General features: G+C 38.7%; 2 protein-coding genes and 1 long non-coding RNA gene across 3 annotated transcripts in view; 1 reads left to right on the forward strand and 2 right to left on the reverse strand.

Moving 5' to 3' along the window:
* Positions 1 to 289: 289 nt before the first annotated feature.
* On the reverse strand, positions 290 to 7,786 carry LOC139946268 (uncharacterized). Its single transcript, XM_071943888.1, has 8 exons — positions 7,600 to 7,786; positions 5,477 to 5,681; positions 4,588 to 4,755; positions 3,902 to 3,998; positions 2,633 to 2,906; positions 1,494 to 1,534; positions 1,122 to 1,242; positions 290 to 411 (listed from the first exon to the last, which is right to left on the reverse strand). Exons 1-8 carry the CDS (start codon positions 7,651 to 7,653, stop codon positions 292 to 294), a joined length of 1,080 nt encoding a protein of 359 aa, XP_071799989.1. The 5' UTR covers positions 7,654 to 7,786; the 3' UTR covers positions 290 to 291.
* Positions 7,787 to 9,716: 1,930 nt separating this feature from the next.
* The window catches only part of LOC139946269 (receptor-type tyrosine-protein phosphatase F-like), a 34,049-nt gene continuing 22,311 nt past the window's right edge, over positions 9,717 to 21,454 (forward strand). The window contains exons 1-2 of the mRNA XM_071943890.1: positions 9,717 to 10,333; positions 11,782 to 11,829. Of these exons, the coding sequence (XP_071799991.1) occupies positions 10,273 to 10,333; positions 11,782 to 11,829 (109 nt within the window). The 5' untranslated portion in view covers positions 9,717 to 10,272. The remainder of the gene's footprint in view (positions 10,334 to 11,781; positions 11,830 to 21,454) is intronic.
* LOC139945896 (uncharacterized) lies at positions 17,349 to 21,450 on the reverse strand. The gene is made up of 3 exons (XR_011787188.1): positions 20,698 to 21,450; positions 20,300 to 20,453; positions 17,349 to 17,463 (listed from the first exon to the last, which is right to left on the reverse strand). It is a non-coding gene; the product is annotated as an uncharacterized lncRNA (long non-coding RNA).

The raw sequence follows: 21,454 nt of genomic DNA on the forward strand, positions 1-21,454 counted from the left end.
ATAGAAATTAGACTGGACTACTACTTTAGCTTATAGGATCGTAATTAACTGTACTGCCGCGGAGTCAGTTCTGAAATTGGTCTCAACGTTTCGACTAGCTTGCTCTAGTCATCGTCAGGAACATTATGTTCTAACACGCGCAATAACTGCAATGCCTGTTGTCATAAATTATTGGAAATGATAGTAAGGTACAAAAAAAACCAAATTATAGCAAAGTGGAGAAAAAGAGTCAAATAATGTTTTTCGGGTAACTTTTCAGCTAGAAGAATCACTCGTTGTTTTGCTTTCTCATTATTTCTTTAAACCACCGAGCAAAACTTTCTCGATGCTCATGACCGGTCCCTCCACAAACAGCGAGAGCAGGAAGGCAGCAAAGTAGGACACCACAGTATTAGAAATGAAGGTCAGGGCCTGAAAAGAACATTGTGAGAAGAAAAAAGCAACAACATTCAAACCTGACCAGTCACAACATCTGTAGGCGGTTTACTCTTAACCGAACGCTTTTCTTTAGGCAGTTTCTTTGAAACGTCTGCCCGTTCCAGATTGTCATGTCTAAACATGGGTTAGATTCCAAGTCACACACTTAATATGTGATTATGGTAGAGGTATTCCTTCTCTTTTTCTTCATACGTTTATTACTTCAACAGTTCATATGTTTATTACTTCAACAGTTCACGCTAATTGGTCTGTCCAGAAAATGCTCAGCCCCATCATGCACCACACTCATCACATAGCGCCATAGAAATACACAGCACGCATGACGTAGGCCTACTACCTGGGCAATAAATCTGACCAAGTTGTAGCCTTCGCTCGTCCCCAGCGCCTTGCTTTAACCAAAGGCGCTGGGATGGGCAAACGTATCATGCACTGTCATTGGTTTATAATGCGCAACCCATCATGCATCTCACTCACACAGCACCACATTTTACATATGCACTGTACGCATGACGTTCTTCCTGAACAAGAATCTGTGCAAGCGATTAGCCCATCCCAGCGGTCCTGGATCTGGCAGGCCGCTAGGGCCGAGCGAAGTTGTAGCCCATTCCAGCGGTCCTGGACAGACCTGGACGCTTGGGCCGAGCAAAGGGTACGAACAAAATCAACAACGGCATAGTACTTACCCATTGCATGTAGGTGACGTGATAAAAAGTGTGTGCTGTCAGATAGATGACAAAAATTAACATCGGATGGAGAAGGTAGGCAGCAAAGGTTATACGGCTAAGAGGAGCCCAAAGCCCCCAGCTCAGATCAAAACAAAAGTTGACAGCGATTTATCATTTAAAAACAAAACAAAACCCCAGTGAAGCACATAATAAACCAGCATACTTTCCTGCTTTATCTAAAAGGAAAAAAGGAAACAATATGATAATTTTCTGCGAGAAGTTACGCCTGAAAGGAGTTTGGCATGAACTTGAAACGATAGGGTGCTGGATGGTACATGTAGGAGTGGGGTTAGCGTTGTATTATCGTAGGGACTGCCACTGTATACTTACTTATACAACATATACAATATTGGTGGACTAATGATAAAGAACTGCATGTCATTAGCCAAGTACCAGGATCAGCCCATACACTGTTATCAAAAATAAAAAAATAAGTATAAGTGTTTAAAAAAAAAAGTGGTTTATTTAAAGGCAGTGGACACTATTGGTAATTGCTCGATAATTATTAGCTTAAAACCTTTCTTGGTGACGAGTAATGGGGAGAGGTTGATGGTATAAAACATTGTGAGAAACGGCTCCCTCTGAAGTGACGTAGTTTCCGAGAAAGAAGTAATTTTCCACGAGTTTGATTTCGAGACCTCAGATTTAGAACTTGAGGTCTTTAAATCACCATCTACACGCATACAACTTCGTGTGACAAGGGTGTTTTTTCTCCTTCATTAATATCTCGCAACTTCGATGACCGATTGAGCTCAAATTTTCACAGGTTAGTTATTTTATGCATATGTTGAGATACACCAACTGTGAAGGCTAGTCTTTGACAATTACCAATAGTGTCCACTGCATTTAAGGCACTGGACACTTTTGGTAAAATATTACTTGCATAAAACCTTTAACTAGATATGGAGAGCTGTTGATAGTAAAACAAAATATATATACATTGTGAGAAACGGCTCCTTCTGAAGTACTGTAGTTTTCGAGACCTTTGCAGTTCCAGAGCAGTGCCTTATCCCCAATGCAAAGTTCCATCTAGTTAAAAACTATTTGTAGTTTTGGCTGGCAACTTGTTTAGCAATACTACTGTGCCTGTGTGCTTATACATGCTTTATCAATTGGCATGTCATGGGCTACCGGATTCAAGCTCTGGTGTTTGATCAGCAGGGTTCGAGTCCCGGTCGTGACATTTATAACAAGTAAGCAAGACACTTAACGATGGTTACTTCATAAAGTTGTGGAGGTAGTGCTTTCTGCTCTACCAGCCGGGCTTTTGATGGATGATAACCAAGCCTACATCCTCATTGACTGTAAAGGGGGGGGGGGGGGGGTAACCAAGCCCACATGAGAACCCTGTTCAAACCCCAGGAGTAGGTGGCAACGGCCCCTTAAGTGGCATTCAGCCAGTGTTTTTAAACAAAATCAAATTAGTCCCTGATCGTCCACAGTGTTGTTTCCACGGCCATTGTTCTTACCTGGGCACCTAAATTACCGGGGAATGGGTACAGGTTGTTGATGTACAGCAGATTTGTCCACCATTGCTCCCTGCAAAGATCCGCCTCTCTCTCAAAGAAGGACACTTTGGTCGCTCCCTCACCCATATGTATGGCCAGAGATGCCCATATGGCCAATGTTATCATGTACGTGGGGGTGATTCGCCAAAGCCGATGGAAGTAGAAGATGAACCAGTTCACCTTTCCATTAACTTTCTTCATGTGTTTCAGTGTTAGGTAAGTCAGAAGCAGTCCACTGTTGATGCAAACAAAATTCAATAAAAGGGGGTTTTGTATCAATCAATCAATCAGTCAATCAATCAATCAATTGATCAACCAATCGATCAATCAATTTAGAGTACCACTACTACCAGCTCCAGAACAATGTTCCCCTTGTCATCAAGAATTTGGATCGTGTTACCAGATCACTGATAATGACATTGAATGGACTCTGGAATTTTTTTCCTCATCCTTATTTGCTTAAGTAGTAATTCTGATGGTTTTTTTTTCAATCCCAGCTACCGACTTGTTATTTGTAACAGGTACATTTACATAACTTTTTACATTACTATGTTTATGTAAATTCTGTATAGTTTTTTAATGAATAGAGTGCTTGTTTTGAATCAATCGTTCATTCAATCAGTCGTAACAATTTGGCTGGCCCCACTTTCAATCGATCATTGCCCATGGTGCCGTTACACTGCGCTCTCGTAAACAGGTGAGATTTGAGTGACGACTTATTAAATTTGTATTGTGGGTGATCGTTTGATGATGTATTGGGAAGACTGTTCCATATCACCAGGGCCGCAACAGAAAATGCGCAGATACCCCTATATACTTCTAGGAATGAATTAATACAGATTATTATTATTACTGATTTGTTTATAAAAAAAAAAAATATATATATATTCAAACTTGGCATCCAGAGGCTGAATTGCGTTTAAAATTACAGAGCATAAGACAATTATAATATATATTATTTTTAAAACTACAGAAAAACATTAAGATACGAAGTGTAGCGCAAGTTATGAATCCCAACTTACTGTGCATGAAGATGTATGTAGAAGTTTCAGCTTCATTAGTTTTCATGTTTTTTTAACAACAACAAGTGAACATCAACAGATGCATGTTTACGGGGGATTCGGGTAAATCCGCTGTAACAAATTTTGGCTCACACCGTGACGAAAATGTTTTTCGTGGAGTTGTTTTACTAATTCCTAAAAAACACATTACAAAATACGAAATAATTACCTTAGCATGAAGAAACTGTCAACAGAGACCGTAGAATTCAACATGAATGAAAACGCAAACGATGGCATTATCACATCGACTGTGTACCTTACGTCATCTGTGGTAAAGAGATATCGAAACAACCTTGTTTTAGTTTATTATAAATATTATTTCCATATTTCGGAAAAGCGGCTCCTTAATTGAAACGCAGCTTCACATCTTGCACAAAATAGTGTATATTACAGCGCCAGTCGTGCGCTATGTATAAGAAGCACGTATTATTTTGTTATTTGAAACAATGTGCCATTGATATTACACTGGACACTGATGGTGATTGTCACAGACCAGTCTTCTCACATAATGTATCTCAACATATGCATAAAATAACCAACCTGTGAAAGTTTGAGCTCAATTGGTCGTCGAAATTGCGAGATAATAATGAAAGAAAAAAAACACCCTTGTTTATACACGAAGTCGTGTGCTTTCAGGTGCTTGATTTTGAGACCTCAAATTCTAATTCTGAGGTCTCGAAATCAAATTCGTGGAAAATTACTTCTTTCTCGAAAATTACGTTACTTCAGAGGGAGCCGTTTCTCACAATGTTTTATACTATCAACAGCTCTCCATTACTTGTAACCAAGTCAGTTTTTTGGCTACGTTTTTGAGTATTTACCAATAGTGTCCACTGCCTTTAAAGGATGACTTACCTATTAATCCATATTGGTACTGGATGGAGTGTCCTAGAATAATCCAGAACATACTGAAGACGCGAATACCATTCAGACAAGCTAGACTTCCCGCAGTCTGTTTAGTATTCAAGATCTCAGAGCCGTTGTTGATGGACGAGAAACCCATCAGGAGTGTGTCGATAAACCCTGAAAGAAAAAGTATGACTGATGTTCGTTTTGAGCACGTTAAAGGCACTGGGTCTATATCACAAAGAGTTAGGACTAGTCCTACTAGTCCTAGGAGATAATATTAAAAACGTATGGCACGTCCTAAGTTAGCACGAGTAACTCGTCCTTACTCGAGCTAAGCCTACTTTTTAACTTTTTGTGAAATCCACGGCTGGATATGTTTGGTGATTTAATGTCAAAGACTGTTATTCTCACTTCTCACTTGGTGTACCTACAACACAATAACAAAGCTGTGAAAATTTTGACTCGATTTGTCATCGCAGTTGCAAGAGAATAACGAAAGAAAACAAACACCCTTGTTGCACTAGATTCAAGATACCTTAAATAAGAGGCTTTGGGCCTGAAGTTTTGTAATGTTGGAATGAGAAATTACCTCTGTCTCAGGGGTCCGTTTTGTTCACAATGTTTGACCCAATCAACAGCTCTCCATTACCACTGTTTTTATGCTAACAATTATGTTGATAAATTAATTTTGTATAGTGCCTTAAAAACATACTTTGGTCAATGAAATGTGTTAATTCTTGCTTTCTGGCCTATTTTACTAAACTGCAGGAGGAAAGCCTCTTTAACAATTTCTTAATTTTATCTGTCTGTTGCCGAGCCCTTGTAATATAATGTTCAATGTTCATCACGTATCCTTTTAATCTCTCTCTCTGTGATGTAAAAACACGCATTTTACCTAATTTCTTCAACCTTTTTCTGGCTGCATCTATATCAACAATGAAGTGTTCGTTGCTTTCAACCATCTCAACGTGCATAGCATGTCCATTGGTGGCGCCCTTTCCATTCTGAAGTTCTGGTTCAGACTGATCCTTGCTTTTGACCACATCGACTCCTTTAACCTCCTCAGCGTCATCAGTGGTCAGAGCGGACTCATAAACGTTCTGTAATATGACATGCAAAGTAAACAAAATAAGAGGATAATTAAAGGCACTGGACACTATTGATAATAATTGTCAAAGACCAGTCTTCTCACTTGGTGTGTCTCAACAATATGCATACAATAATAAAGTGTGAAAATTTGAGCTCAATCGGTCGTCGAAGTTGCGAGATAATGATGAAAAAATAATGAAAACCTTGACACACGAAGTTGTGTGCTTTCAGATGTTGATATCGAGACCTCAAATTCTAAATCTGAGGTCTCGAAATCAATTCTTTGAAAATTACTCTTCTTTCTCGAAAACTACATTACTTCAGAGGGAGACGTTTCTCGCAATGTTTTATATTATCCCCATTACTCGTTACCAAGTTAATTATTTTGAGTAACTACCAACAGTGTCCACTGCATTTAAAGAGGAAAACTAAAGATTACAAGCCCTTAAGCAATGGGTAATATGCCATGTAGATCAGGCGTGTCTGGGGATAGAACTTTAAGGCATGGACACCTTTACATGTATAAATAACAAACCCGTGAAAATTTAGCTCAATTGGTCGTCGAAGTTGCGAGAGAATAATAGAACGAAAACACCTTTGTCGCCCAAGTTATGTGCTTTTAGATACTACAGAAATGGAATCTGTTTGATTTTTCAGGAGGGAGAACAAAACCGGAAACCTTTAAGTAACAAATCATGAGACAAAAGAGAAAACCAAATGCACAACTCCTTCCGCATATTATTCTTGAATTCAAGTCGTTGATTGTTGGGGGCGATCTTATTTATATCGCCCCCAGCTGCGGGGACGTGCACACATCCTCAAATTTCAAATGTGTTTGAGTCACTCTATAGATACGACCGTTGCACAATGTTGTATAATCGCACTGTGACTGTAAAGTGTCGCAAAATGAGTGGTAGTGTGTGTGTTCTGATCATGCATGTCGCTTGTAATAGCTGGTAGACTAACGACTTGTTATCAAGTCTAGCCTCGGGAATCGAACCAGGGCAACATTGGTGAGAGGCGAGCCTTTTACGAACTTTATCCACCTGAGAAGGTATTGCATAATAGTAGCCTTACAAAGCTGTACTGTTTTTGCACAAGTCCGATCGTTCTCTTTTCAACCATAGGGTGCGTTCGATTAGCTTCCGTGGGTCGATCCTAGTCTGCCCCCGGTGCGTTCGAATAGCTTTTGACGTCATTCCAGGGGCTCACCCGGGTCATCCACAAGTGCTCTGCTTGTGGAGTGGGTCACTTGGGGGCTGGCCCGAGGTGCATGCCGTCACCACGAGAGGGTGTGTGATCGTTCGATTAGCTCTTGTCAGGGGCTCACCCGAGTGAGCACCACGGGGTCGACAGAGGGAATCGAATCGAACACACCCATAGTAAACTTGGGTACGGGTTGTGAACATAGACAACACTACAGCGGCGTAACAAAAGGCCTTGTGGTCAGGCGGGCTTGAGGTATTTCGTACGTTGAGCTAGGGTCAAAAATGTTAAAGAAGATTGGGTTTGAGTGTCACAGCAGTCGACATAGGCCGAAAGGATTCAATATGGAATATTAGTTTCACCATGTCCAAAAGGTGAGATACTCAATTATTATTAACTTTGTTATTTATGAAGCTGTGTAGATTATAATAGATAAGATTAGATTAGATTTGGTTTAATGCTATGTATTTACTGTGCAATAATTGCATTGGCTGACGTGCTTAAAAAATAACTGACAATCACTGTCTGGTTATGTCGGCAAGTTGCAAACTCGGCACCCAGCAATCTCGGCACCTCGTAAACTCAGCACCCACTCGGCACCAAAATTGTCGAGGTGCCGAGTTTGGGGGTGCATAGTTTTCAAGGTGCCGAGTTTATGATGGTGCCGAGTTGGCAAGGTGCCGAGGTGACTGGTACCCTGTCTTCTCCCTCTAATATACTCGCCTCAACTTGTTGTTTTTGCACTGCTTCCTTGATTACTTCCATGGTTAGCGACATGGTATATTGGATGTTTTTGTGGGCAGTAATATGGTATAGAGTGCCGATTATAACTATTAACAGGAAACTACAGCAGATGCACCTGCATTAATAAATGTTACAACAGAATCAACTTTTAAAAGTAAACAATACAATACAACACAATTCATTACAATAATTTTGTTTTTAAAACATATTATGATGTTGACATGTGCAATTCAGTTTTTAACTGCGAGACATGTTTTAATAAACCATTTTTGAATTGAACTGAATTGAATACAATACAATACAATATAACATAACCAATGCAGTACAATACAGTAAAACAATAAAATACAATGCAATACAAAACAACACAATAAAATAAAATAAATACATAACAATAATACATTACAATTCAATTAAACTTCCCTGCATGGGAAAATCCTTTGGCCTTTTTCTCTCACATAAAAACACACCAATTCAAAGAAACGGTACCACGGAGATATCGTTGGTCTTAATACAAAGTTAAAAAAGATGAATGACAGTTATGACTAAATGAAAATGATTGGAACATCAGGATCTGTTGCCCAACCCCCTGGTAATAAAAACTGAAGAGATGTTGAAACTTACAAAGTTGCGATAGCACCAGCATTCCATGGGTACGGCACCGTACAGGGATAACATATTTCCCAGTACCAGCAATTACTTTAGATGTTTTCCCTGACAAGAATAGTATTTGTTCGTCCCTTTTAAAGGTACTTTTCTTAGGCCCTTCCCCAGATTGACTCATCATACTTGCAGGCTCCCTAACACTCATTCTTAACTTACAATGTGTGATTGACGTCGTACACCTTGTTTTAGTATTAACAGGCCTATCGTGCCTTGTAGGCATGGTTTTTATTCCTACTTATATAAAAGTCTGCTTTTCGAATGGTTTTGCCCTTTGAGAAAAGTCAGAAAAACTGGTGTAATCCTAACAAGTGTTTTCAGCCGTTTCAATACTTTATCGCCGAATCGTCCTTCGACGTCAGATTTTGACCCGAACTTCTAGGCTGAGCGAGCCTGAGCCTTTGCAGGTCATTTTTGCCCGGAGTCTGTACCCACGGCCACGTGGCCCCCATAAATGTGTTCTCTAAATCTAAACTTTTGACTCGTACGCTGTGTCACATTGACACTGGTTCCGAGTCAAACTGACCCAAAGAGAGTCAGACCTAACCGAAAACCAGGTCAATAAAATCCGGAGGGGGAAGGGGGGGGGGGGGTCGGGGTGCACTACTTGGCATGTGTACATTTATATGGGAATATTTTTTACAGTTGGCCACTGTCTCGTGCGTGTATATATCCAATGATTTCGTCGGTCACTGGCCGCCATCTTATTTGCTAGTTCAAAAAAAGAGGTTTGACTTTTGTAGGTACTTTTAGAAATGTAGGAACATGCTGGAAACATGCAAGAACTATTGTTTGCGTATTGATAAAACAGAGCAGCCCAGATGCGCGAATATTTGATTTTATAAATGCATCTTTGCTGAGACCAGTGGAACACCATTCTATAGAAGGCTCGGGTACTGAAATTTAAAGGAACACGTTGCCTTGGATCGGTCGAGTTGGTCTTTGAAACGCGTTCTGTAACCGTTTATTATAAAATCGGTATGGTTAGAGAGATGTTGTAAAAGTAGAATACAATGATCCACGCAAACATGCCTCGAAATTGCGTGGTTTTCCTTTTACCTCGTCGACAAACACGGTAGGCCATTTATGGGAGTCAAAAATTTGACTCCCATAAATGGCCGACGGTGTTAGTTCGCGACGTAAAATGAAAACCGTGCAATTTTGAGTGATACTTGTGTGGATCATCATATTGTACTTTTACAACATCTTTCTACCCATATGCATTTTATAACAAACGGTTTCAAACGTTTTTCATAGACCAACTCGTCCGATCCAAGGCAACGTGTTCATTTAATGTGTGTACTGTGTTTTTTTTTGTAAGAAACTGTTACTTGTAGGCCCAACCTGTGCGATAATTAAGTTTAAATTTAATGAGACAGACGTTTATGTCATTGCAACTTATAGTGAACATTTGCAATAGGGACGAGAAAAAAACTCACCAAAAATACAAATTAAGACATAACAATAAACGCACGTGATGACGACGTGCACACTCATTAATGTTTAGTTGTCGACGGCTGTTTGAGTCAAAGATTGCAGGAATTCTTTTAAACCATGTCTTGCATGTATTACAAACCATATAACCTAGTTTAATTTCATTTACAGATGTTTGTTCACACATAAAACAGTCAAACACCCTTGCGGCTTTACTTACTAAAACATTCTCGATACATAGAAGGAACACATAATTGAAAAATCAATACGAGAACCTGATTGCATAAAAAGCGAAAACCAACAAATTCTAAATTTAATTTCTTGTACAGTTGTTATCGTTCCGATCGTCAAACCGTTCCAAGAGGAAACCACTTTATTTTTCCAATACTGGTAATGGGGAAAAAAACAAGAAAGAAATATAAACAATTTTGAATCAAGAATAATCAAATTAGGCTATTTTTCTTGCAAGAACTTCCGTATTCGAAAGTACAATCCCGCATAGTTATAAAAACTCAATTATTTGGAATAGCGGTAGTTTTACAGTTAGGTGGCAGAATGGCGGGCCATTTACTTGTGATTTCCAAGTTTCTCGTGGTATGTCTTGGTTTAATCGGAGGTATGTATACTGACTTATACTCAATTCACTTTTACAGGGAAGATATACGTAGATATAAAAATAATGCCAATAAAAGCATTATTGGTTAGATGCACACAATAGCTTTTGGTAGTTTAAAGGTAGTGGACACTTTTGGTAATTGTCAAGGACCAGTCTTCACACTTGGTGTATCTCAACATATGCATAAAATAATAAACCTGTGAAAACAAGATTAAGAAGCGAAAGAAAAACAGTCGTGTCCTATTTGGATAGAAATTTTGATTTTGTAATTGCTTCACTTCTCTATATTCACTTTTATTCCTATTTTGTTTTCGTCTCAAAAAAGCAAGACTTCCCTGTGATTGTGATATGCGCTAAATACAAGAATGGTTCAATTAAAGACGGTGGACACTATTGGTAATTGTCAAAGACTAGTCTTCACACTTGGTGTATCTCAACATATGCATAAAATAACAAACCTGTGAAAATTTGAGCTTAATCGGTCAACGAACTTGCGAGATAATAATGAAAGAAAAAAAAACGCCCTTGTCACAAGAAGTTGTGTGCGTTTAGATGGTTGATTTCGAGACCTAAGTTCTAAATCTGAGGTCTCAAAATCAAATTCGTGGAAAATTACTTCTTTCTCGAAAACTATGGCACTACAGAGGGAGCAGTTTCTCACAATGTTTTATACCATCAACCTCTCCCCATTACTCGTCACCAAGAAAGGTTTTGTGCTAATAATTATTTTGAGTAATTACCAATAGTGTCCACTGCCTTTAAGCGCTTTAAGAAGCAATTCACTTCGAAGTGATGCGTCTTGTAAAAAAGATAGAAGCGTATTCCTATTAGGGACAGGGATTTTTATTTCCGCGTGGATCATGCGGTAATATTTTGAAATTAGATTTGCAGATGTAGTTTTCATGTGTACTTAGGCCATTATAGGATTAAAACAATAGACTGGTTCAAAAAAGTTTGACCTCAGTTGTTCAGGCTAGGTCAGCAGTCTATGGTCTTGCTTGACTCGACCTCAGGTCTTTATACTAAATACTGTTATTATCCGTTTATATACCAATTATAAGAACTCAATTATTGTACATATAGATATGTTTTTTTCTAAGAGATAGCTCTGGTTGGGTAGCTTTGATGCGCCAAATGATACGTTTTTCCGTGTAGGCCTACGTCGTGAACTATAACACGGCACACAGATGCTAATTTTTTTTTTTTAGACCATGTAGTTCACAAAGTAAAAAGAAAACCAAGCAATTTACGAGGCATATTTTGTGTTGATCATTATGTTCTACTTTTAAAACATAACCATAATATTACATTTGGTATCAAACGGTTTCAAGCGCTAATCATAGACCAACTCGCCCGATCAAGACAACGTGTCCCTTCTAAACATACTTTTTTGTTATTGATGGTCACGGCAATTTGTTTACAGAATGAGTTATCTCCCTTTATTCTAGATCGTATTTGGGTTCGGAGCTCAAGCACCACGGAGGGAACATGTCAAGGTATGCATAATCTACCTAATACCGTCCCTGTACCGGAAAGGCACTTTTATAAAAAAGTTGTATACATTTTGTAAAATCGGTGTTTTTACATAATATAATTTGTTGATGTTATCAGTGACATTTTCCCCATTCCAAGTAAATTTCAAGTTATAAAATGTTATGTAGGTTCTTAATGATTATTAGCACAGGGACGATATCACAAAAATAATAATACATGTTTTTAAATTTGAATTTGTTTACTGACACGGTGCCAAAACGAGTTCTCTCAGTTACAAGTGCCTGTCAGTGACAACTCACTTTGATCTTGGTATTTACACTCAAACTTATATTTTCGTGATATTGTTTTACCCATTTCTCAAAGACTACAGCACCCCAGCAAGTAATATTTTAAGGGAAGCTCTATGCAATCATTATCTCCAAACTGTGTTTTCTTTTGGTTTAATGTAAATTTGTGGACAGACCCTTTCACCCGCCCGCCCGACAGTAAAATGTATTTAAGTTACTGTTGGATATATGCAAACAAAAAAGGACAAATGACTGTGGTCTCGATAGTACAGCGTACACATTAAACACTTTAATAATAACATCTTTAATCTGCAAAGAACTGACATCAGCTATTAAAAAGCAAGGCTTATTTTTTATTCCAGTTTAATTTTTATTTGAGCATTTTTTCTTGAAGAAGCAATAACCAAATTCAAACTCTGAAATGTAGGAATAACTCAAGGAGATTCGATAACTTTTCGAACACGTTTGGTAATTGTCAAAGACCATGCCAGTAGAATTCCAACATAAAATGCATAAAATAACAATCCTGTGAAACTTTGGCCATTGAAGTTGCAAGAAAATTATGAAAGAAAAAACACCCTTGTTGTATGAAAATAGTGCGCTTTCAGATAGGAATAAAAGACTTCTGGCCAGAAGTCTTTTATTATTTTAGTGAGAAATTACCTCCTTTTCAAAAGCTACGTTACTTCAGCGGGGCCGTTTCTCACTATGTTTTATATTATCAACAGCTCTCCGTTGCTCGTTACTAAATAAGGTTTTATTTTTCTATACATTTTGAGTAATTACGAAATGTGTACAGTGCCTCTAAAGGTACTATTTCATTTGGGAGGAATGCCTCATGAAAAAAAAGCAAATTTTCGTTGATTTTTTTCTAGAGTAATTAAGTCCCAAAAACTAAATTGCTGACCTACTAACAATGTTTAGGAAGTCTTACGTTTTTTTTGGTCTGCAAATATATCTGATTGGTTTTCAAGAGGCTGCCAGAGACCAATTAGAATTGGTTTGTGAGTTTATTTTTGTGTGTGCTGCGCCCCTCTGGCATATGACTTGTTTGGTTGTAACGTCCTTCTTCTTTTCAGAACTTTCTGAAAAGTATTTTGTCCAGGTAATGCAATGAATAATGTAACCTTATTTGTTTGCTCAATTAAAGGGTTTTTGTAAATTTGGTTCATCTCTTTTTGGTAATATTGACAAACACTTTTTAGAAGAAAAAAAAAAAGTCACCGGCCAATTTTACTCACGAAAGAGTTTTGTCCCGCCCTTTGTAACCAAACCACTCCCGATATTGTGTATTTTTTTTTATTTATTCAAAGCAACCAAAAGAAAATTACAAAGAACCAAGTACAAGGATGTGAATATAAATGGAAGTTGCAAATAAACAAAACAAAATGTTGATTGACACCCTCTAGGACGTGTAACAAGGTCTAGCATAGGATCTTTCTGTTCTTTGTATGGGCCGTCCCTTACACAAGCCGTGCTTGGTTGTTGACCCCAGCCAATTTCCTGCATGTTGTGTATCGCTTTGCCTACATTGTATTTATATTGATTGAGGAATTGGAAGTAAATTTTGTACTGAACTGAACTAAGGGAATCAAAGTGTGTTGAATCGGTTTTCAACTAGTGGTTTAAACCCAACGAGGCCTGGTTCTTGATAGTTTACCTCGACGAACCCATTCATAAATACCTTTACGGTAAAACATTATCAACACACTTTGGTCAAAAAGTAAAATAGATGCAAAAATTAAAATGGTTCAGTGATTTCTTTCAACACAACACCCCTCCAGCTATGAAATGGTAAGGCGCTCGGGTAAACAACTCCTTATAAGGGATTGTTGTGCGCGTCGCGCGTATCGCATGATGTGGCACAACTGTTTCAGCCTTTGCTCTCGGCCAATGGGAATGAAGAAACTGTCTTATAAGATCATAGTCTGGTGTCGTGACCCAAAAATCTCCGACTAGACTCTGTCGAAATTAGGGTCCGGTATCACCCAAAATCACGTGACCAAAAAGGAGGAATTCCTCCTTTTTCGAAGTTATCCAAAATGTTCCGAATGTGTTGTCGTCAACATTCGGACAGTATCGTTGATGTTCGGTATGGAATCATAATGTCAGCCCTGTCGGCCGTAGATTCAGGATTATTTATGGCAGCTATTGCTATTTAAAGCCAATGCAGGCGTTGTGCCTAAATAAAGCGTTTGCAAAGCGATGCGACAAGTTCAAAATATATAAACCTGGGAAATCGCTCCGGGATCTGGTAAGTTTTTGTCCCTTTTCTTTCCCAAAAACATCATTTTCAAAAGTGTTTTGACTTGAGTGTTCATTAGACATTATACGTGTTGAACCAGATTGTCATTAATTGCCGATCAAAATAATCTCGCAACCCTCCGGCCTAGCGGCCGTCGAGAGGAGGGTTACGTTATCGCAACTTGTGCAGACATGGTTTCCCTGGAGATGACCCCCGACCCTGACAAGTTTCGTCATGCTCTATTTTTAACCATGGGTGATACCTGACCTAAGATTTTTTACAAGAGACGTCAAGGAATCTTTGGTCAGGGGACCAGACTAATCAGATCACTGCAAGCTCGCGTGTCACGCCCATGTTTCAACACCTTTTTACTGGTCATAAACAAAGGTTTACACACACCCACGTGACGCGCTCTCCACCAATAGGAATAGCGAAACTGTCTGAGGTATTTATGAATGGTATATTATGAGAAGACCAGTTATAGCTTAAATAATAATGATAAAGGTTTATACAACGTAAAGAAGCCCTGTACACGGCAAACCTTCCTGGTGGTAGAACATCCATCCACTGTCGATAACAGACATCAAGCTGGAATAGCCATAGTCCACAACGACACCCTTTTTGCTGACAGAATCGGGTGAATTAATTCTCCAGTATCTAAGACAATGAACAATAACTCCGATGTTATTGCTGATGTTGTACTTATTGGTGAATGGGGGGGGGGGGGGGGGGTCGCATTTGTCTTCTTTGAAACAAACCCTGGGGGGACTTTTGCTGATGCAATGTTTTGCGAATTGTATACTTACTCTCCATTGGCGTCTGGTTGATCTGCAGTTGGCGCTAACGGGTAAATATCCTTACCAGTAGAGTCTCCTTCGCAGATCACATACTCATTTATTGGTATGCCTTCATCAACATATCGAATACAGCACGACGAGTCTAACCCTTGCCTGGAGGAAGAGAAATGAATTAGGGTAAAAGCTATCATCACCATGAACGGTTCATAAAGGAAAGGTACACGTTTGGTAATTACTCAAATTAAATATTAACTTAAACACTGACTTTGTAACCAGCATTGGAGAGCTGTTGAAAGTATAAAACATTGTTGGAAATGGCTCTTTCTGAAATAGCATAGATTTTGAAAAAGAGGTAATTTCTCGCTAAAATATTAAAATACTTCTAGCTATAAGTCTTTTATTCTTATCAGAAACCTTACAAATTGTCCAACAAGAGTGTTTTTTTCTCTCATCATTATCTCACAACTATTTTATGCTTATGTTGGGAAAGCGAAAAGACTGTTCCTTGACAATTGAGCTCAAATTTTCACAGGCCTGATATTTTATGCTTATGTTGGGATACACAAAGCGAGAAGACTGGTCTTTGACAATTACCAAACATGAACCTTCCCTTTAACCTTCCGTAAACGGTTAAAAAGGCACTGGACACAATTGGTAATTACTCAAAATAATTGTTAGCATAAAACTTGGGAACGAGCAATGGAGAGCTTTTGGTAAAGTATAAGACATTGTGAGAAACGTCTCCCTCTGAAGTATAGGTTTTGAGAAAGAAGTAATTTCTCATGCACCAAACTATTTGATTTGCATTCAAGACCTCACAGCTGAGGTCTCGAAATCAAGGCATCTGAAAGCACCAAACTTCAACTTGTGCGACAAGGTTGTTTTTCTTTCATTATTCTCTCGCAAGTTCGACGACCATTTGAGTCAGGTTTGTTATTTTATGCATTTGTTGAGAAACACCAAGTGAGAAGACTGGTCTTTGACAATTACCAATAGTGTCCATTGTCTTTAAAGGAACGTTACAGAATTGGTAAGAAAAAACTTACATGTCTAATGATGATGATAGTGTATAAATATCCCTTTGGGTATTTTTGTATGAAATGTCATATTTGATGAGAAAAAAAGATAATATAATTTCAAGTTTGGTGTTCAATTCATGGCTCAGTGAGCGTTTTATTCCTTATTTGCATCGATGTCATGAAAAATCTGTAATCGGTTTTTGACTATTTTCTCATGATGGATCGATCCCAAACATCTACAGGTTTGTCAGTTTATGTTCAAGGTGGATAACATAATGTGCTTACACTGCCGGCCATCAACTGTTTTTCTAGCAAACTATGTGATATGTTCCGTTCACAATGGTTTTTTTTGCACACGATTAAAACTTGTTCACTCTCAAATTGAGAAAAAAAAAATACCACTCTATTACGGTCAACATATTATTTGTCAATCATGTAAAACTGAGCACTCGGTTAAAGGCAGTGGACACTATTGGTAATAATATTACTCAAAATATTTATTAGAATAAAACCATACTTGGAAACGAGTAATAGGGAGCGGTTGATAGTATAAAACGTTGTGAGAAACGGCTCCCTCTAAAGTAATGTAGTTTTCGAGAGTTTGATTTCAAAACCTCAGATTTAGAATTTGAGGTCTCGAAATCAAGTATATGAAAGCAGCTTCGTGTATCAAGGGTATTTTTTCTTTCATTATCATCTCGCAACTTCGACGACCGATTGAGCTCAAATTTTCACATGTAGGTTATTTTATGCATATGTTGAGATACAGCAAGTGAGAAGACTGGTCATTGACATTTACCAATAGTGTCCAGAGTCTTTAATTGTTAATATAGCCTTTGATTAAATATTTACATTGTTTATGCTTTAATTGTTAATATAGCCTTTGATTAAATATTTACATTGTTTATGCAACTATCATTGTATAGATTGATTGATTGTCCAATGTGGCTTTTTGTGGTGAACTTTATGAAGTTTGAATAAACTTTATTAATGGAGTCGTATGACTTCACATCAAAAGAAAGAAAACACAAATGAATCAATAGGTAAACAAATATAACAATGAAAAACCGAACAAAAATAAGAGGTGTTCCTGGCCGTTGCCCCGAACACCTAATAAATACATGCAATAAAATACAAATGGATAGTTACTTTGACTTACACTATATTCTCGCACACCAAACAATTTGAATCTTTGTAAAGTACACACTTCATGGCAACAAAACGATTCGATGAATGCGTTCCATTGCCAAAGAAGAGGTCAGCATCTATCGACTTGCCCTGGCAGCAGCTGGAACGGGAAACATAAACGAATTAATAGAAAAAAGACAGGGGTTTCCCAGAACGTTTATTGGGGGGGGGGGGAGCAAGATCCGTGGTTTTTCTCTCACGTACTTTGTTGAAGGTAGTTATATCAACTTAAGTGACCAGCCGTCGATTTCACCAAACTTTTCCTAACTTAGGATTAATCTTAGGACTTAAGGACGGGTTCAGTTCTGTATCAAAATATGTAGGACGCATTGAACTCATCCTAAGTTAGGACGGGTTACTCGTCCTAACTCGAGATAGGATTGATCCTAACTTTTTGTGAAATTGGCTGCAGGAAGTTCCAGGAAATAGGACAGGAAAAAAGTAGAAGGGGCATGCCACCAATCGCGGAGCATAGCCTAACTGGTTCGAAAGCTACAAAAGCAAATCGGACACATGCAAATCGTTCAGTTCATGTCAATGTCATACCTCGGACAATGGGGCTATAATAAGTACCTAAAGGAACATGTGGTGAAAAGAAAGTAATAACTTTAGACAGAATTTGAATTCTTTGACTTTGAAAGTATTTAAAGCAAAATAATTTTGAGAGCATGACCAAATTTTGCAATAATTCTGTTCAAGCTTTTACAGTAATTTCTTTTCTCGAGCCGTGGCAAATATTAATTTTAAGCGATATGATTATTAGAACACGACTTGCACTTATTTCAAGCTCTCGCCCTGTTTCAAGAGAAGATGAAACCAGATCAGGGGCGTCAATCCGTCTTGACAGGTGGGGGGGGGGGGGGGGGGACATAACATTTACGGCGTGGGGTCCGGGGCCCGCTTTAGGGCCCCGGGATTTTTTTTTGTCCGTAGATGCTCTCTGGTGCAATCTATGGAGTCTGAGGGGTGATGTTCCCCCTCTCAGATTTAATGCCTATTTCAAGCTATGATGCACCTATTTTTGCTATCATGGTTATTGTACCTAAAAAACAACTCACTGTATAGCTTCGTAATATCCATTTTGTTTCGGCATTATAATGCTCAGACGGCAGTTCATCCCTGGTGGGTGTTAAAGATGGAGCCTGCTATAAAGCGGAACGCGAAGCCTTTTACGGCCTTGGGTCCGGGCCTAAGGGCTCGGGAAAATTTTGCATTCTAGATGCTCTGAGGTGCAATCTAAGGCCAATAAGAGGTATACAGAATGGCACAGAACATTTGTAAAATGTGAGCAGCAGTAGAACCTTTTGAGTTAACAGCATCTTCCAGTTTGGATCTATGAACCAAGTTTTAAGGGGAAAATCTGTCGAAGAGTGAGCACATGAGTGCGAAACCTTTACGGCATGGGTCCGGGCCCGCTTAAGGGCCCGGGAAAATTTTGCATTTTTAGATGCTCTGTGGTGCAATCTTTAGGCCATTTAGCGGCCAAATGGCAAACGAAACAGAACAATGGGAATATTGTGTTCCAGTGCTCCACAGTTCCACAGTGCAAAACATGAGTTTTATGATAAAGGTGGTCAAAAGACACGGGGAACAGTTGATACTGTGTCCCCCACCCTTCGGAAATGGGGTGGGGGTTCACGTTCATTCCACTATTTCAGGGGGGAGGTGCAAATCCGTCAACGATGGACCATGCGTGTGGGAAGCCTTTACGTCGCGAGGTGCGGGCCCGATTAAGGCCCGGGGAAATTTTGCATTTTAGATGCTCTGTGATGCAATCTAGGGCCAATTTTGAGGGGGAACATTTGGTATAGTGTCCCCCACCCTTCAAAAAATGGTGTCATCCTTTGCCAACAGGATTAATGCCCATATAGGGACACCGGGTTTCGTCTTATACAGGGCAAAACTTGGGCTTCATGATAAAGGTGGTCAAAAAGGTGGGGGGGGGGGACATTTGATACTGTGTCCCCCACTCTCCAAAAGGTGGGGGGGGGGGGACATGTCCCCCTGTCCCACCCCTGATTGACGCCCATGGATGAAACTATAGTTTCGACCGAAATGATTCTGAAAGCATCGAATGATTTTTAACAAACATTTAAGATGGTGACAAATAAATTATTTCGAGCGCCTTATTTATTATTTTATTATTTTTTTATTATCGTGCTTTCAGTGTTTTCGTCCTGCCCCTATTATTATTTTGGTGCTCTTTAGTAACGACACTTGATCTACGAACAATACTAGTAAAACAAAGACTACCAGCATATCAGTATTAATTTTGGCATAGCACTGTATACTCGGTACTCCCCGAGTTCTGTTAAAAAGGTCAAAGGCATATCTCAGGTGTATGGTGGCCCTGAAGGGACATATAAATAATAATAGAAAAGATCAAAATAAAGCAATACAAAATGTAAAAAAAAAAAAACAGTTCAAAATTTGAAAACGGCTAGTTTTTCTCATGACATTTAAGCATAACTGCAGCGCGGAAAACTTCAAGATTACGACCAAAACACATATATTAACAAACATAAATGGTTTGGGTATTTTTTGCAACACCAAACACAATCTCAGCAGATTTACATAACATTTACACCGTATGAAGTTAATCATAGTAGAAAGCGCACCTTAAAATATTAGTTGCGGAAATGCTGCAGGTTATAAGGAATGAATAAAGCAATGTAATGAAAATACATTTTTACTTGCTAAACTAATTTTTGTCTCATGATCACTGAGACGAAAATTATTTGCATGACATTGTTTGACCCACTTCTCAAAAACTATAGCACTTCAGCAAGGAATATTTTAAGAGAAGCTTTCTACACCTTTAAACTGTGTAAGTTTAATGACAATTTGTGTATACTATGCTGATTTGTTGTCCTACAAGTGACTTTTAAGTTGATCCTAAACATTTAGTTTTAAATAGTAAAGTTTATGAGACTTACAAATGGGTATCGGGTTCGGGAAGCGTCGGGCGGCAACAAGTCACAGTTGTAAAGAGAATTGTGACGAAGATTACTGAACAGAATACAGCCATGTCTTTCAAAACAATCATCAACCAGGGATGAGAACAGCTGCAAACAACGAAGGGTCCTTTAACTGAAGAGAAAATCAATTTCCATTATCAAGTGTTTCATTAAACACAAACAAAAACACACGAAAAACACACACACACAAACGCTGGTCAAACACCACCACCTGCTGCAATAATTTGAGGGTCGCTTGTCTATATTGATTGCCAATTTGCCAACCAAGACCCCAAAATGCAATACAAAAACAAAATACTACATAATCCAGAAACAACAAGAAGGACTTATCATGGATCAAAACAAAAATAGCCTACCTGTTTTTTCTACACAGAACTTGTAAAATCAAGTGGACGTCAAACTTTGACTGCGCTGCGTAGGTTTGAGTACCTTATAAGCTATAGCTAGTGCCTGACCTCGACCCGCAATTTTGTGTCCATTATCCTCTACAAAAGATTTTCTTTTGGTGCATGACGTCTCTGATTTCAGGGACGTTTGGATTAATATGCCATTGTAAAAATGAAATACAATGAATGGTCCACTGGGTTCTAAGAAACAGAATGAAGGAGAATAAAACAACAGGTTGAAATTCACAAAACCGAGGGGTTCGTTTTGTTGTTCCATGAATTGAGTTTCTGCATGACCTTATGGTTCAGCCATGCCTTAAGGTTTTATATCGTTCGCTTAAACTTCCGGTTTGAACTGGGACCCCAAGTCAATTATGGATTGATATCTGTGAACAGTTTCATTTGATCTGCCCATTGATGCGTTAACACTTTGAGTGCATTCCAGTCCTACTATTTCTTTGCATGTCCTTGTAGAAAAACTTTCTATGATGAAGCACATATAGAGCACCATCAAAATGTTTTGTAAGGTCACATGTCACTTGCCAAGCGGTCCCCATCTTATGGTTAGCCTGCACATGCAAATATAGCCTATATGATTTCACTCTTCCCTCTACAAGCATAAGGTCAGGCGATTTTTAAGGCACAAGTTTTGGGCTGCATCTGTTGGGACGACATTAGGGTTTAGTTCGTCAAAACTACACATTGAGAGCTTAACGTGCCATGAATA

The sequence above is a fragment of the Asterias amurensis genome, chromosome 13, assembly GCF_032118995.1.
Source record: "Asterias amurensis chromosome 13, ASM3211899v1".
In the NCBI taxonomy this organism is placed as follows: domain Eukaryota; kingdom Metazoa; phylum Echinodermata; class Asteroidea; order Forcipulatida; family Asteriidae; genus Asterias; species Asterias amurensis.